This window comes from Rattus norvegicus, chromosome 8 (genome assembly GCF_021556685.1).
Source record: "Rattus norvegicus strain SHRSP/BbbUtx chromosome 8, alternate assembly SHRSP_T2T, whole genome shotgun sequence".
NCBI classification, from domain to species: Eukaryota; Metazoa; Chordata; class Mammalia; order Rodentia; family Muridae; genus Rattus; species Rattus norvegicus.
This window is the reverse complement of record NC_141541.1, coordinates 32006672-32023453: the sequence shown is the minus strand read 5'-3', so window position 1 is coordinate 32023453 and position 16782 is coordinate 32006672. Positions and strand designations below refer to the sequence as shown.

Genomic DNA, 16782 nt, shown 5'->3' with positions numbered 1-16782 from the left:
GAGTTGGCAGGCAGCACATAGAGAGTATGCCAAGGAGCCACAGGCAGCTCCCACAAATGGCAATTAATCAATCTGGAGAATTAGCAGACACAAAAGGAAAGGAGGAGCCAATCGGCAGCAGGGGAGCGGAGCTCAGAGTGCCGAGCAGAGATGGGTATAAACAGAGCTTGTGGCAGCTTAGTGCTGAGCACAGGTGGCTACAGAACAGGAGGGCCTTTGGCTGCAGGGCTCCTAGCCCTAGCTGGACCAGAAGAGACTGAGGCATGACCCCATGAGCAGGGGGTTGTACACCAGGCCTGCCGGTCAGCCCCACTGTTAAACAAGCACTACATCTGTGGTGAGTGCCAAACTGCGTGAGAAAGACACCAGTCGGGCTTTAAGCCTGGCCATGCTTTCTTCACCTAACAAGCAGGCAACAAAGGCCCGGGTTTAGTTCAGGTGTTAACTTGTTGCTAACCTGCCAAGCACGGAGCTAGGAATCGTGGTAGGACCCCATTTCTGCTCCAGATGGGAGAGGCTAGATAGAACAATGGTGAACTCAGCTGGGAAGCATGAATCCTATTTCAACTGGAATGATCTCCCAACACAGACATGAGGACACCCACCAGTTCATAGCAGGCCCTGCTCACCAAGCCCCGCTGTTCAGCATCTTCCTCAGTCCCTCACTGACCACAGGGAGAAAAAGCACTTTGCTTCAATGTACATATATATACACATAGAGAAACCCACCAACGACACACAAGTGCATTTGTATCTATATCTATATATATGTGGAGTTAGGAGGGTCGGATATAACTCTAACCCCCTCCCAGGACTTGGAAAAGTGAAACAAATGCATTACTAAAAGCCATTGCTTTCCGTTTCCTCACTTCCTAAGACGTTGGAAGAGGTGAGAAGAACCAATCTAGTAAAGTGGGAGAGGTGGCATAGAGACAGATGTCTTCTATCCCCACATACTCCCAACTCTGACCCACAGTTAAAAGCTCTTCCCCTAGTCCTCTGTCCCATGGGCAAGGCTAGCTGGCTAGATAGTGGGTGTATTCCCCACTGGCATGAGGGAATACACACAGGTCAGGGGCCTGAGCCATCCCATGATGGGCAGAGGAGGACAAGGCCCTGTACAATGGTCCCTCTCTGCCCCCTTTAGCCTAGCACCCCACCCTGGGGACATTTAGAATGGTGTCAAGTCATAGCAGAGTAGCGTGGCCTGGGTCATCATGATCCACACTGTTGAGGATGGCCGTCTGGTCTTCTGGAAGCTGACGGTGGCACAAGTCTGAAAGCCGGGCAAAGGGATCAGGACGAGAGTGTCTCTTCTTCTTTCTGAGGCAGACAGCTTCGTCGGGCCACAGAACCTGAGAGTTGGGAAGCTGCTGATCCTGGGAGGCAGAACCGTCTACAGAGGAGACAGACACACAGAAGAAACGGAGTGAAATGGTGGACCAGAGTCTCTCACGCTCCATGCATCTCCCAGGGCTGAAGTCCAAGTTGCCACTGAAACCAAGGGAGCATCTGTACGTATGGGCTCCAAGGCCAAACATCTGCAGAGAACCTGCTCTCTCCCCACTGGAACAACCAAAACCCAGCCTGGAGTCAACAGAGTAAGGTCTATGAATTCATGGACCTCAATATGCAAGCTGTCTTAGCAACCAGTCTACAAATACTTGCTGTGCTGTGCCTCTTGGATACCAGGTGGCACTCTAGGTGGCAGGAAGCAGAGCTTCACTATATCTCTCTCATCTACTCCAACCAATGACAGACATTACAGGAGACTTCAATCATGAGCGACACTCAGGTCTGCGCGCCTCTTCCGCTGCCAGGGCCAGTCCTCTGCCTCATGGCCCTTTGAGGGATACAGTGGGAGGGTTTTGTTTTCTAGATTAATACTTCACATGGGGGAAGTCGGGAAGAGACAAACTGTCAAGGTTTGAAAGATACAGAAACTGGATTCTCAGGCGTTGCAAGTGCAATAACAAAGAAAGACGAGATACGAATGCACCAATGGCCAGGGCCCTGCTTCTGCCTCCCCAAGAGGTAATATCTGGCTGGAGACTTGAACCAGGATTATTCCCCAGAGCTGAATGAGAATGACTACCATCAACAAGAACAGCCAGTGTAGAAACCTCGAGTTAAAAGCAGGTGTAAGCCACTATGGTGGGGCACCCCCTAATCCCCATACTTGGAAGATTGAGGCAATAGGATTATGAGTTTGAGGATAGCCTGGGGTGTACACACTGACCCTGCCTTTTAAAAAAAGAAAGAAGAGAAGATAAGGTAAGAGAAGAGAAGAGAAGAGAAGAGAAGAGACGAGAACAGAACAGAACAGAACAGAATAGAACAGAACAGAACAGAACAGAAAACAGAACAGAACAGAAAACAGAACAGAACAGAACAGAACAGAACAGAAAACAGAACAGAAAACAGAACAGAACAGAACAGAACAGAACAGAACAGAACAGAAGAGCAAACACAGTGAGTCCTAGAGAGACGGGGCAGTTAAGTCAACAGAATCTAAAACTTCTTGTTGCAAGGAAAAGAAAACTTCTACAAGATTTTTGTGTGAGAATGTATGTGTGTGTTTGTGCATATGTGTATATAAACACGTATGGGGGATAAGAACTGTAAAATCTTTACAGCTCACTCTGGCTGCTCTCCTGGCAGCCGAGAGAGAGGGGGGCAAGAAGAAGGAGTATTTAAGCCCAGACATGGGTACTTTCAGGTCACACTGAGCTACACCGCATGACCTTGTCTCAAAACAATAACAAAATAACATTCTGCTTTCCTGCCTCAGTATTCCCACTGGCGGACTCATAGGAAACCAGTTACCCACGAAGGCTAAGGGATCAATGAGTGATTGCTGCCTCTCTAGGTAAGGGCCAGGCTGTCACCTCTTTGGGGTACTATAAGATTGCAGATGGGGCAGGAGGGCAGCTGCATGGCACTGCAACAATCCAAAAGGAGAGAAAGGGACCAGCGCTTCAACTTTTCAGTAAGAGCAACCAAAGACGGAGACGGCCAGGTATATTGCAAAGGTTGAGCCGACGTACCTCCCCACGAGGATCATGTGTGAGTCACAGAGTGAAAGAGTCTGGGCAGAAGCCGAGCATGAAGGAAACAGCACCATTTACAGAGTGGGAGACAGGGAGGGAGGAGTAGGTTTGAAGAGGATGATAAAAAAAAAATCAGTTTAAGAGTTATAAAGCATGCAAGTCTGAGTCCAGGAGTCAACTAGAAATACAAGATGCTAACTCCAGGACAACACATAGGCTAAAGGCAGACACCTGAGAATGGGCACCGAAGCTGATGAGGCCTATTCTACAATAATTAGATGAAATTTATTCATTTAAATTTACAGTTATGCACTTCCTAACAGTATTTTAACCAAGGAAGGGTCATCTATTCAATGGCAGTCCCATAGTGAGTGTCCAGGCTAATACAAGCCTTGTCTGCAATGTTCACACAGTACCCAAATCATGTAACGGTGCAATTCTCAGAGTGTGTTCCTATCCTTAAATGCGTACACAAAAGAAATAGGTCTGTAGCATATATAACGTATTATGTACGTGATTAAATTGAATGAGTTTAAATCCCAAGTCTCAGAAAATTAATTTTTGCTAAACATGGCAGCATCCACCTGTAATCCTAGCCATCCAAAAGCAGAAGAGGACCAAAAGGTCAGAGCCAGCCTAAACTATCTAGACAGGACCTGTCTCAAAACAACAACATGATTTTCTTTTTCTCTGCCTTTGTATTGCCATTCACAAACTGACAGGAAACCAGCTACAGCCAACGGCTAAGTCATCAATGAGTTCATGGGCTTAGCCTCTGTGAAGACTTTTCCACCACCTGACTTGTTAAGACAATTGATCGGCAGTGGTCACCAAAGATCTGCAAAGAAATTGCTAGACACTCTTCCTGGACCGGCTTGTAACCTTCCTACAAACACCGGTAGAAAAAGAATGTCTGATAAATGTCAACTGCTCTTCTAAAAGAAATGCTCAATTCTTCTTGCACTATCTCCTAAGCTACTCATCACTCATTGCATCAGATATGGTGCGTTGGAAGTACCCTTTAAGAGACAAGGAGATTTCAGTCTCTCTCCTTAGAAAAGGTTAGTCACTGCAGAGGCTGGCCTGGCCCATGCCACATGAGCCCATGCCTGCCCTGTGATCAACTAAAGAGCTTGAAATGGTGAAGGAGAATCACACAAGGGGACAGGGACAACAGCAAGGTGTGCTGCAGAGCAGGAAAGAACAGGATACTCCTTAAGTTGCTCAAAAAGCATGCTGAAACATTACGGTGTACTTTCTAACGCTCCGAGTAACAGAAAAGGCTCTACGGGCACACGCGTACCCTCAGAGCAATGGCTCCCCAGGTGGGAGGAGATGAACTGGGAAGGGAAAGCAATCAGATCTCTTTCTTGTGTTTTCCCATGAAAATCATCTGTGTGCTATTGAAAATGAATGTTTAAAGGGGAATCAAGAACAAGAGAAGCTGGTAGCGCTTCTAGAGAACACCCAAGGTTGGGATCCTGGGCCCACAGTCCTCGTCAAATGGGGAAAGCACGGTGGAAAGACAAGTAGTACTTCCCACCATTTACCGGATCGTTTCTTTGACTTCGAAGAGCCCTTGGATGACTTTTTGGGCTTCTTTATCCGTTGGTATCTCAGAGCCTCCAGCCTCTCAGGCACAGCAGCGTTCCCGGGTGCAGGTGGAAGTATTCTGCAAGGAACAATTAGAGAGGCACAGGTCAGCTCCCAGAAAGGAGCCTTTGAAGAGGGCTGGAAGAAAGCCAAAGGACTGCCCATAGAAGGATGGAGGCCAGGGATGGAGTCCGGGGTGTCCACGATCATTCCTGGACACTTGCTCTCCTACTGCTTCTAAAAGGAGAAACCCAATAGAAAGCTCCAGCAGCGGGAGGCCTATCTCAGGTGGGAACCAACCTGGGGAGCAATCAGAAGACCCTAGGAAAGGAGAGAGAGACTTTAATGTAAGCCAACCACACATCACTTAGGCTGGGTCAAGCAAGTGCCAAAGAAGAGTCAGTTCCTAGAACTCACCATCATCAAGACCTTAAAGTAAAAATGGAAGAGCAGATTACAGCAGGAGGCGAGCAATTCCAGTCCCTGCCTCCCACGTCCAAAGACAGGAAGGGGCGAGTAAGTAGCCAATGCCCCAGTAAGGTGTGGACTCTGTGGAACCCAACTTTACAGGGCCACTCCTTCCAGCTACAAGATTCATCTAGAACCTCACAGCTAGCTGTTGTCACACATCAGCACCAGCAGGCAATGTCTGCCCAACACTCTGCAGACAATGCTTGGATTTCCTCAGTCTCATAGGAAAACGGAAGAGAGTAGAGGTGGATTATGACAGGATTGAGTGTTCAAATCTTACGGCCCCACAAAGTCCTTGCTGTGTGGGGTCAGTGGTCTCCAGCAAGTTCTGTATCAACCTCAATGTTGAGACGGTTGGGAGAGGAGACTCCTATATGCTGATCCTTCTTTCTCCGTCCCTGTTATGGGACGGATAAAGTCCACCATTTAACCAGAGCCTGTGTAGCATAGGTCACAATGGGAATCAAAATGAACTGAGAAGAGCGCACGCAGTGTGTGACACGGTGCCTACAGAGAGGGCATTCAAGAGTCACAAAAGAAGAAAACGGAGAAGACATGTTATCCCTCTTAGTTTTTCTCAAACTAAGACAACATGGAGCCTGAGGACCAAAGAGGGCAAAAGACAGGAGGGGCAATGCTTTCTTCCCACAAACACCGGTATTGGGATGAGACCAGGTAAGGTAGGACATTCTAGGGCCATGGTAGACAAAGGTGAGTCTCTTCTGTCCCCAAGCTGCTCAGCTGCTCATCTCCCTTCCCCGAGTCCCCACGTGAGGTTTTAGCAGATCCTAGTTTTAAAAAAAAGACACTCTGATAGTCCTGCGAGAAGTCCCCAGAGGTCCACAAGCTATCTGGGGTGGGGGTGTGGGAGTAAGTGGGGAGCAAAGAGAAAGGAATAAAAAGACAGCATTTCTCCAACATGGAAGGCCTGTGCAAGCACTGGGAGGAAGGCACTTGCAGACTCGTAGTTAGTAAGCCTCTGGTCTCTGGAGGTAAATGTCAGTGAAGGAACCTCCATCCTCCTTGATGGATGACATTTGCCCCAAAAGTCTTTCAGTGCATTGAATATCAAGAAACCCTCTCAAATTCAAGTCAGAGGCAACTCCTTAACATTTCACAACGAGTACCCATGTCCCGTGGAAGAGCAGTCTAGTTCACAGTGTAAACAAGTCCCCCCAACAACCCAATACGCCAGTGTCCAATCCCCTTCTCTTCCCCTAACCCAGCTCTACCCAGAGGTCTTCCCCAAAAGCAGCAGCTAGAGGGAGCCCTCATCACCCCTTCTTAACTTGGACAATGTTCTCTGTGTTGCCTGAAAAGAAAGCCAAGGACATGAATTCACCACCATTTGCCACCTCTACTCCAGATCCTGGCCAGCATTCAGCAAGGCCATGTGAGGTGAGTTATGTAGTTAGAGGAGACATCCAACAGCCAACACAACCCTTGACACCCACAGTTACAGCACCGTTCTTCCTTATTCCCTAGCCAACGGGCAGAAGTAGACGCAGCGTGGGGGCTGTCTCTCCTTCACTGTTAAGGGTAGGATGGGAAAAACAATTCACTAACGCTACAGCCGGCGGAAAGGTGAAACCACTTTCTATATATTCTATATGCCCTATAGAATAGCTGTGAGTTCAAAAGCCAGTGCCAATCTAGCCAACCACAAAGGGATTCCTCTGCCGTTGGTGACAGGGCACAGGCTATAGAAGCTGGTACAGAGCACCCCTGAGAATTCCTAAGGATTCTTCAAGGCAGATGGAATCTTCAGGGGGTGAGATACCAACAACACAATTAACATATTATTACTACTATCACGTATGTAACACATGCTCATCACTTCCCATGCCAGGCACACGTCTGTAATGAGTCTAAGAGGTACAGTCTGTACTAGCCATATTCCAGATGGAGACACTCAACTTTTGTGAGGGGAACAACTTAGCCAGGTATAATCAGACAGACTCTTCAGTATTAGGCTAAACTGCTCTTTAAGTAAAATGGACACAGAGGCTATTATAAACAAAACAGACTTTTCCTGATCCACAACACTCTCTGCTCTTTATGAACAGCATCGAGAGCCCTCTGGTATCAGCCCGCCTCCCATTTTTAGGGAGGATAACGGTGTCCCATGTCAATACTAAGTGTACCTGACACTGTTCCAGCTTTGAAACTTTTGGTATTGGTGTTTGGCATAAGAAGCAGTAAACCTGAACTTGATCTGGAGGTGAGGTGATCACAAGAGACTCCAACCCTGGTCCCAAAGGCAAGGCTCAGTTCTCCTACTGGTCAGTCTCAACTTGTCTCCACATACAGGAATGCTGCGAACTTCAATTCCCTTCTCTTAGATGGCCCTAGTATATTACTGACAGAGACCTCCAAGCCTACAAGCTTTTCTGGTCTCTCACTTCATGCAAATCCTAGTTCTGTGATCCAGTGGTGTTCCTTGCAGCTCAGAATTACCAAAAATTGCCAACATTTACTTTAAAATCAATTCTCATGCCAGTCCACACAAAATTCCCAGCCCACTCATTCAACCCCAGAGGTGTTATCTGCCTGGTACCCTGCTCCCTAGCGTAGCTGAGGAGAGAAGTGGAAGACTTACAACACAGGAATTTCTTAGGCCAGGAAAGTCAAAATCCAGCTGCCCATTTCTTTGGTTTTGGGCCCTAAGAACTATCCATAAAGACACATATGACAGGAACTCCTGACACATCTGGGAAGAAGGAACCTGGACTGAAGAACTCCATCAATTAGACTAGCCTGTAGGCTTGTCTGTAGGGCATTTTCTTGATTACTAAGGTAGGTACAGTCCACTGTGGGTGGCACCATCCCTATGCATGTAGGCCTGGCCTTTATAAGAAAAGTCATTGAACATCACCCTGTTCCTGCCTCCAGGTTCCTCCCTTGAGCTTTTGACTTGACTTCCCAGAAGGATGTACTATAACCTGCATGACAAATAAACCCTTTCCTCCCCAAAGTTGCTTGTGGTTAAAGCATTTATTATAGCAACAGCAAAGTCAACTAGAACAACACAGTTCTCCATAATTTCCCCAGGTAGTAGAAAGAAGTAACCTGGAGGCTGCCTCCCCTCACCATGGGTGGAAGGATGGGGAAATCTATTCAAATTCATATCATAGTCAGGGAAAAGGTGACAGAACTCTCTATGTGCCCCACAGTCAGTCAGGAAATCACAAGCTAGCATTAATCCAGCCCAATCACACAGGGATCCCTCGCTCATAGAGGCAGAATGCAGACTCGGTGTTTTACCTCAGGCCTCAGGTAAGGCATGTGCCTAAATGGGAGTCTCCCTACAGTATACCTAATCAAAGGGGACTGTGTTAGGCTTTCCAGCCTCCCACATCACAGAGGGCACAGAAGACAGTAAGGGGAAATGGAGTCAACGGAGTACTGTCAGCATCGGAGGAGCATTGAGTAATTGGCTGGGCCCTCAGGCACCCACAGAATAGATCCACATACTGCAGCTCCCACTCTGACACGGAAGCTGGGAAGAGGATAAAGAGAGAAGAGACAAAAGGGAGACAGGGTGAGGGAATGACTAAAGGAATGGGCAGAAGGAAAGGAGAGAGAATGAAGAGGGGAGAAACAAAGCAAGGACAAACGCAGACAAGATGCATCACGGCTTCTCCAAGCAAGACCAGGGGACACATGCAAAGGTGCAGCATGAAGACAGCATCTACAGAGGGGCCATAGCTTCACTATGGCCCGGCAGCTTCTGTGCCCCAGGGAATCTTTCAGCAAGCAGAAGAATGAGCAGAGGTCCCTGTTGCCTAGCACCACAAAGACCTAACTTGGACAACATAGAGGACTTCTTCTGCACTAGGGATGCTATCCAAGTCTAGGAGAGGAACAACTGTCACTCACTGCTGTCCCCGGTTTCTGGGTTTGCCACAGTGATAATGTGGCTCGGTTCTCTCAGATCTGACATGGGGAAGACACTGGGAAAGACGGAGTCGGTGGAGTTGGGGGAAAATGGAAATCACAAAGGAGCTGGCCACTTTGCAGGAACTGGGTAAGAGCTGTCCCACAGCTACCAAACCCCAGGGGGCAACAAAGCACCTATGCCAGCAAACAGCGGGGAAGACAGGCATAGGGCAGAGAAGTTAATCATTCTCCCTGCTCTGCTACAGCCATCCAAGGAGCCGCAAGAGGCCCAGAAGCAGGTGAGCTCCCAAGCACTCTATGATCCTGCCAACGAGGGTAGCTGCAGGCTGATACTCAGCCTCATACACAATGCTAGGGCCTCTTGGATAATGACAGTTTTATAGCTGCAGGTCATAAAGAAATGTCCCGTGCAGTCTCCTCTTGAGAGGCCTCTCTTAGGAGATTTATAGTCCTGAGTTAAGAGGAACAGCCTCTCACAGCATATGAGAGGGGGGAAGCATGCAGCTTCTTCTTTTAGGAAGCCAAAGCACCAAAACAAAATCTCCCACTCTCCCATCCAGGGGGTGGGGGCTGGGGCAGATTGCCAGCCCTGAGGCATGAGCAAAGGAGTTTAGGATAAAAACAAGCATCTTGACAGGGATGGAGCTCTGAGTTCCTGAGCATTTTTAAAAGAAACCTGGCCCCTTCGCTGGGAGGCCCCTCTTCTGGGTTCCACCTGGAAGGATGCTGGAGGAGCCAACAATGGCTGGGGAAGGGCAGTGCTGATGTCTAGGGTTTTAAGCTTTTTACCAACTCAACTCCTTTCTTCCTAGCATGAATTCTCCCGAAAACATGACCTAAGGGGCCCAGCTACTGCAGGGACCCTGAAAGCGATGTCGCTCTAAGGACAAGGTCACATTCCAGTCCTACAACAGCCACAGAAGGGCTGCAGAGTGCAAGGACCATGGGAGAGTGGCTGCACTCCCACCGTTGAAAAGCTGAAAGCCACCTGAGCCTCAGGACCCAGTTGGATGTGGAAGAGCGACCTCTATCATTAAGATCCCCAGGAAGGAAAAAACAACCCCAAGAAGAGATCTGAGTTTAGGGAGAGGGGTTGGCAGGGAGGACACTACCCTGAGTCTACTGGGGAAACAGAGCACTGAACTGAGGGGGATGAGAGATCCCTGGATCCCCGCATGGACCCAAACAGGTCCCCGAGGACAGAGATGCAAAGCTGACCATGGAAATTCTGGCTCCCTGGGGTTCATGCAGGGTCCTGTAGCTGCTATGGAAGTCTATGAGGGCGTCGGCAGCAGGATGGCAAGGATCTGAGTGAGAACAAATGCAGCCCATTCTAGAGAGGTTGGTATGGGCTTGGAGGTTAAAAGCTACAGCTAGGCAGTGCCCAGCACGGCCAGGTGGGCGGCTGGAGCGGCAGAGCAATGCGATGTGAGGAATCCAGAAGCCATGGGAACCCGGGAGCAGCAGCTGCCCGAGTGAGGCAATGAGGGGATATGTTTTGGATCCCCTCTTTTGGAAGCAATGGCCCTGCCGAAGCCCCATCCACCTGCCCACCCCACCCCGCCCCACCGATGAGCTCCCTTACCTATTGAGCTGAGGAGAGGCTTGTCTCGACAACACTGCCCAGATAGCTGAGATAATCAGAAACAAAGCAGTTACCAACACCGGCCAGATGAACCACCCACGCACACCCAGAGGGGAGGAGGGGACAGAGTGAGCAGAGACCCGCAGGCGAGGTCAGCGAACGGGTGAGGGAAAAGAGAGAACCAGAGAACCAAAGGCATAGATGGAACAGAGAGGGTAAGCAGGCTGTACAAGGCACAGACAGGATGCAATGACATCTCCTGCAGACAGAGACGACGGGGAGTCTTCACTAACCTCTTGGATCCCCACACAGCCTGCCCTCCAAGAGTGCCCACCATGGCACTGAGGTAAGCTGGCAGTTTCCAGTGACCACGGTAGTAAGAGGGGGAAGGCTGGGTTCCCTCCTCTCCAGTTACCTCCCATCCCCATCCCACCCCACCCCCATCCCCACCAGGACAGCCTCCTCTGGTCACACCAAGAGAAGAGGCCAAAGGACTGAACCCAAGAAAAAGACTGAGAAAGAGAAGGGAGAAAGGATGAGGGCAAGGCAGGGGAAGAGGGTGGGGGTGCGCACAACAGAGGCATGGCAGGCTCTTCAGAGCAAACTGGGTCAACCTCAAGGCGACGGAAAAGGAAAAGAGGAAGACGGACTGACTTCGAAAGGAACAAAGGCTAGGAGGAAAGGGGAGTGCAGACGGACAGAAGAGGCACAGACAGGCGTCCAGGCCGACTGGTACCTGGAATACCAGCTGCTACAGTACAGTGTGTGCTCTCTCAGACGAGCAGATCTCGGGAGCTTGTCTGTCTGTCTGTCTCTCTGTAGCTTCCTGTGAGGCACATAGGTGGGCGGGGATATGGCTCCCCACACACAGGTCTGAGTTGTTCTCAGCCTCCAGGGGTACCTTCCTGGAGAGACTAAGGACAGGGCCTGGAGTCCAGCACTTACTAGGCACGCTAAGGAGCAGGTATTTGAGTACATGGGGTCTCAGATCAGTGGTCCTGCTTGGTATGGAGTGGCTACACAAGAGGAGACACACGATCTGCAGGCAGCTCTAGGGAAGCAGCACTATCCAACACCAGGATCACAGGGATGTGGCCAGCCTCGACATCATGGGCAGCTTTCACAGGCATCACTGCCTGCTATGCTGTTCCCTTCCCCTTCCCCACATTCCTGATATATGAAGAGCCTTCACAGAACTCTGGGCTGGGTGAGGAGACTCCGGAAGTGCCTGGCAGGGTACCAGCAGGTAAGACCATCCGTTCCAGTGACGATCCTCTGCCAATGTGCGGCCAGAACTCCTCTCCCAGGGGTGCCATAGTGGGTCCCAAACAAGCCCCATTATTAGGATGATGGGGAGGTAGGGGACAGGGTAAGGCGTGGGGAGACTAGCCAGAAGTAGGCCAGAGACAGTGGCTTACACTCACCCTGAAGTAGGTAAGGTTGTTGGGGGCTCTGGCCGGAGTGGCTCCTCCCCCATCCTCCGAGGGGAAGGCGTCTGTCCAAACACATCCAAGTTGTCCCCTGGCGCCGGAGGGGCAGGGCCAGGTGGTGGAGAAGGGTAGCCTGTGGCCAGAGTAGTGAAGCCCATTGTGGGCCTGTAGCTGGGGCTCCCACTGCGGCTGCTCTGTGAAGGAGATCCCGTGGATGATGGTGTTGACTTGCGAGAGAAGCTGACCGCGGCTGGCGGCTGCAGGGTGATCTCTGACATCTCTGCCTGCTGCAGGAGGCCTGGTCGAGGTCGGGCACGAGCAGCGAGCTCAGGGGAGCCAGTGCGGGAACTAAGGGGGCTTTGGGTCAGAGGTGAGAGCCGGGAGGGCTGTAGCACCACTTGATGTAAACTGGGCTCGGCACGCCGGGCCTGCCGGGGGCTGGGCCGGGGCCGGGGCTGGGGCTCATACCACCGAGTGTCCAGGCCAAATGTGCTGGGGCCACCGTGCCCCCCGGGCTCGGCTGGCTCCGGGTAAGGCAACACCGGTATCCCCATACCTTGGCTGGTATGTCTTAGCTGCCCTTGGCTGACCAGAGGTTGCATAGGTCTTTCCTGCCACTTGGTGGCAGGGGGCGCCGGGATGGGACCCCTGCCAGGTGACTTGCCTACCCAGCCCTTTGGTGCCTCCAGAGATAGCATGCCTGGATAGGCTGCAGGCACCTGGAGCGGGGCTGGGGGCAGTCCTCGGGGCAGACAGGGCTTGGGCTGCAAACTCTCGGCCACATCACAGGGGTGCAGCTGGTGGGGGAACATCATAGCTGGGGTCTCCAGTCCCCCAAAGGGAAATTCTGGCCGGCCCCAGGGCTCAGGGGAGCGCCCTCCTGTAGGTGTCTGAGTCAAGGGCAAAGTGCTGTTAGAAGCATTCTCTCCGTTTTCCTCAGGGATGGTAGGGTGGCCAAAAGGCCCCTCGGTGTGCAGGGGTGGGGACGACATGACTGAGCTCAAGGGGCTGCCCACTTCTGGCATATAGAAGGGTGGAGGCTCCACCTCCCCAGGGCTGCTGCTGCTGAGGTACCCATAATACTGGCCATGCTGGAAGGGCCGAGGGGCAGGAGGCCTCGCTTGGCCAGTAGCCTGGAGTCGTCCTCCCAGTCCACTGGGGCCCTCGAGCCCTCGAGGCTGGAACCGAGGGCTGTATGCTGGTGGTGGCAGGTAAGAGTCCTGGCTGGAAGACATAGGGGTCAGTTGAGGCTTCAGAGCAGCCACAGACGTGGGTACCAGTGGGTCTTCATTCTCCTCATCTGACTGCCGGAACTCAGGGTACATGTCCGTCTCCTCAGCGAAGGGGAAGCCTTCGATTCGCCGGCCCTTCACAGAGGGCTCCATCTCCGACGGGCCCATGACGAAGCGGCCATCCGGGCCTCTACTGATCAGTTCAATGGGTGTGGTGGCCTCTGCTTCGGCCTCAGCCTTGGCCACGCTATACTTCCTGCTGCTGATAGCCCTCTTGGTTTTTTTGTACAGGGACAGCTCTTTCTCCCTTGTAGGGCTCAGCATCCTCTTGGCTGCTGGCTGGCCCTGGTCGTCAGAGGATTCAGACGGGGCTCGGAGTGTGCGGATACTCTCAGGACTCACCTTGCCAGAGGACAAGCTGTAAGTGTAAGAAACAGAAGATGATAAGGGGTGCTATACACACTGCCTTCAGCTTCTTCTCTTTGTCTTTAACAGTGACTCCAAGGGAAACAAGCATGGATGGGCTGAACATTTTGGTCAGAAATTCTGGCCAACTCTCTCCATTGTCTACACACATGCCGTCCATTTTTAGAATGAACATCCACTCTGCTACTTTTCTACTGACTTGCCCCTAAATTTGGTACATCCTGCCTGTGCACAATTCCAATTTTATTCTCTACTTGTTCAGAGATACAAGCCAATATTAATGCTGACTCCAGCAAAGGACCAGAAAACATTACAGAAATAACAGTACAAGGCTAAACAAACGAGCCGCGGCGAGCTTGAATTATCTATAGACTACCCACCCTCGATCCATGTGGGCAACTTAAAACAGACAAGCCAAATCAGCAGGTATAAAATACCCTAAGGAGATAGGATCAACGCAAGCTAATAGTTTACTATGTCTAGCCTCCCCCTTCTACCTACAGACCCCTGACAGGCAGAGACACTTACGGAGACTCAAGACTCTTCCTACAGTGAGTGATGGAGAGCGGAGGATCTGGAAGGGAACAAGAAAAAAAGGGAGCGGTCTCAGCCCCTACACACACACACACACACACACACACACACACACACACACACACACAAGACTCCGTACCCAAGGATCCATAGAAGGGCCCATTATAAAGTCACAGAGGAAAAGGCTTCACTTGCCTGGCAGCTCTATGCCCAGCTAAGAGGTCACACAACCACCAGGCCCTCTCTCCCTGTATCCATGGCCCTATCTTCTTCCCTCTAGTACCCTTTGTCTCTCTTTCCCCCTTTCAAATCAAGTCCCATTGCATGGAGGCACATGCCTCTAATACAAGCACTTGGGAGGCTGAGGCAAGAGAATCTCAAGTTTGAAGCATGCCTGGTCTATAAATAGAGCAAGATCCTGTCTGTCAAAGAAGAAGTAGTAGTAGTAGTAGTAGTAGTAGTAGTAGTAGTAGTAGTAGTAGTAGTAGTGGTGGTGGTGGTGGTGGTAATGATCATAGTAATAATAAATTTAAAACGAGGACATTAAGTGGGAGGAGACTGCGGTTGGTAGGTCCTGAAGAGAGTTGGAGATAGGTGGTGAGGGGTAAGATCAAAATACTTTGTGCATATATATACATGTGTGTGTGTGTGTGTGTATGTATATGGATTTTTCCAGAAATGAACAAAAATATTTTAAAGATGAAATCCAATCCCACTGGCGGCTCTGCCTGCAAGATCCCAGCGTCTGTTTCCAGAGGAGACGAGCACCTACCTTTCTTCCGCTTGAGTTTGCGTTTGCGCTGCTTGTTGACAAAGCAGGCAGCCAGAGTGCTGAAGAGGATGGCAGCCGCCAGGAAGCAGATGGTGGCCACTATCCCAGCCAACACTGGCCGGGCCAGCCCATCATCAGTCAGGTCCGGCTGCGGGAAGATGTCTGCAAGGAAGGTCAGAAGCACCCATGGGTCCCGTGCTCCCCAAAGTTTTCCCCACCTCCTCTGACACTTGGTCCCTAGCGACTTTTCCCTCCACACTCAGTTCCAACACGAGCCTTTAAAGAAGTGTAACGAGTTTGGTGCAGCAGTGTGGAAGCTGAGAATGGGACAGTCTATGATGGTCAAGTAACTTCCTTGTAGGGTACGATATCTGCATCTTCCGGGGGAGGGGGAATAATCACCAGTCATCCCCTGGAGCTGTCTTGTCTATCACTGAGAGAGTATCGAAGCACTTACATGCATGTCATCCGGCCCTCCCATAGTAACCCTGTGAGCTAGCTACACACACCACTCTTCTCTTAATGAAGACATCAGTGACTGGCTCACTCTGCTCTTGGTACCCTAATAGAAGCACAGCTGTTCTGACTTTCAGTCAGAATTCTCTGCCTTCTCCTATGCCATCTACACAGTGAAGACGCCTGGGAGATAAAGTTCTTACTCGGGGAGAGGAACTATTAGAATAGAATCTAGGTGCAATCTGTCTTCTGACTCCTTACAGGACAGACAGGCTGGCAGCTTCCTGAAGCAAGGACTAGTACATCTTGGTCATGTGAGCTCTAGAAGCAAGCTGGAGCTGTAGAAAGGATGAGGTGGGCTCAGTTCTCCCTTCCCCAATTAGAGAAAAAGCTTCACCTCGTGACAGATCCATAGGCCAGTTAGTGCCAGGGCCAGAGCCAGCCCACTGTACTTTACACACAGGGCAGTGAGATCCATGAGTGCCACTCTTAAAGAACATCAAAGAATAAGCCAAGACGTTGTGAGATGGCTGGCCAGCGTTCAATGCCACATCGATAACGATAATGGAAAAAAAAATCCATATTACACTGATGGGACCAGAGTCTCGGGGGAGTTAGCTACAGGGACGGCCGCTGCTGGTGCAGCTCATTCAGCAAACAGGGCTGCCTAGCGAGGCACGCTTCCTTTACTCTTGGAAGAAGACGCAAGGCTACGGACCGAGAGCTGTTCCCGGAACTGAGCGCACGAAACGCTCAAGTTGTCTACTTTGGCTCTGGCTGGAATGTTTTTTTTTTCCTATGTTGTTCCATCTCTCTGTGTCTCTTCCCTGGAGAGAAGCCAAGACAGAAGCAGCTGAGTTTTGCTGCCTATGAGAGACAACTTGATTTACACAAACGCCCCAGGGTGCCTAACATATAAGACAAAAATCACACTCTCCTCTTCCCCGTGTGCCCTCGGCTCCACTTCTCTCCTCCGCTCAGCTCACACCAAAGCTTCTGTAATGCCAAGAGGCTCCCTACAAGAGCTTTCTGGCCAAGACCCTCGTAAACAGATCTCAGGGGATCTCAGAACATGCTGCACCCAAGGAAATGGTGGCTTAGTAAGCAAGTCCATATCGAGACACCTTGCTCCTGGAGAGGGTCTCTGCTGTGTTTCAGAAAACTCTGGAACAGAGAGAAGACTTGTGGAAATGGGACCAGTGCCAAGAAAAAGAAAGATAAATGGAGAAGATGCTCGGGGGTTGGCTTTATTTAGTCTGGGGGAAAAAAATCTCGGGAGAGGAAGGAAGGAAGGAAAACAGCACCAAACAACAATTTTCCAAATAAAACCCAC

General features: G+C 50.6%; 1 protein-coding gene across 4 annotated transcripts in view; it reads right to left on the bottom strand.

Moving 5' to 3' along the window:
- Nucleotides 1-730: 730 nt before the first annotated feature.
- Nucleotides 731-16782, bottom strand: part of Igsf9b (immunoglobulin superfamily, member 9B) — a 45878-nt gene continuing 29826 nt past the window's right edge. For 2 of the 4 annotated variants that reach the window (NM_001376950.2, NM_001436490.1), the window contains exons 16-20: nt 14994-15155; nt 14216-14261; nt 12024-13679; nt 4601-4722; nt 731-1396 (exon numbers count right to left, since the gene is read on the bottom strand). In NM_001376950.2, the coding sequence (NP_001363879.1) occupies nt 1188-1396; nt 4601-4722; nt 12024-13679; nt 14216-14261; nt 14994-15155 (2195 nt within the window). In that variant the 3' untranslated portion in view covers nt 731-1187. Of the gene's footprint in view, nt 1397-4600; nt 4723-10599; nt 10646-11335; nt 11426-12023; nt 13680-14215; nt 14262-14993; nt 15156-16782 lie in introns of those variants that run through there. The other 2 variants (XR_015626609.1, XM_087561785.1) reach the window with 2 other exon arrangements.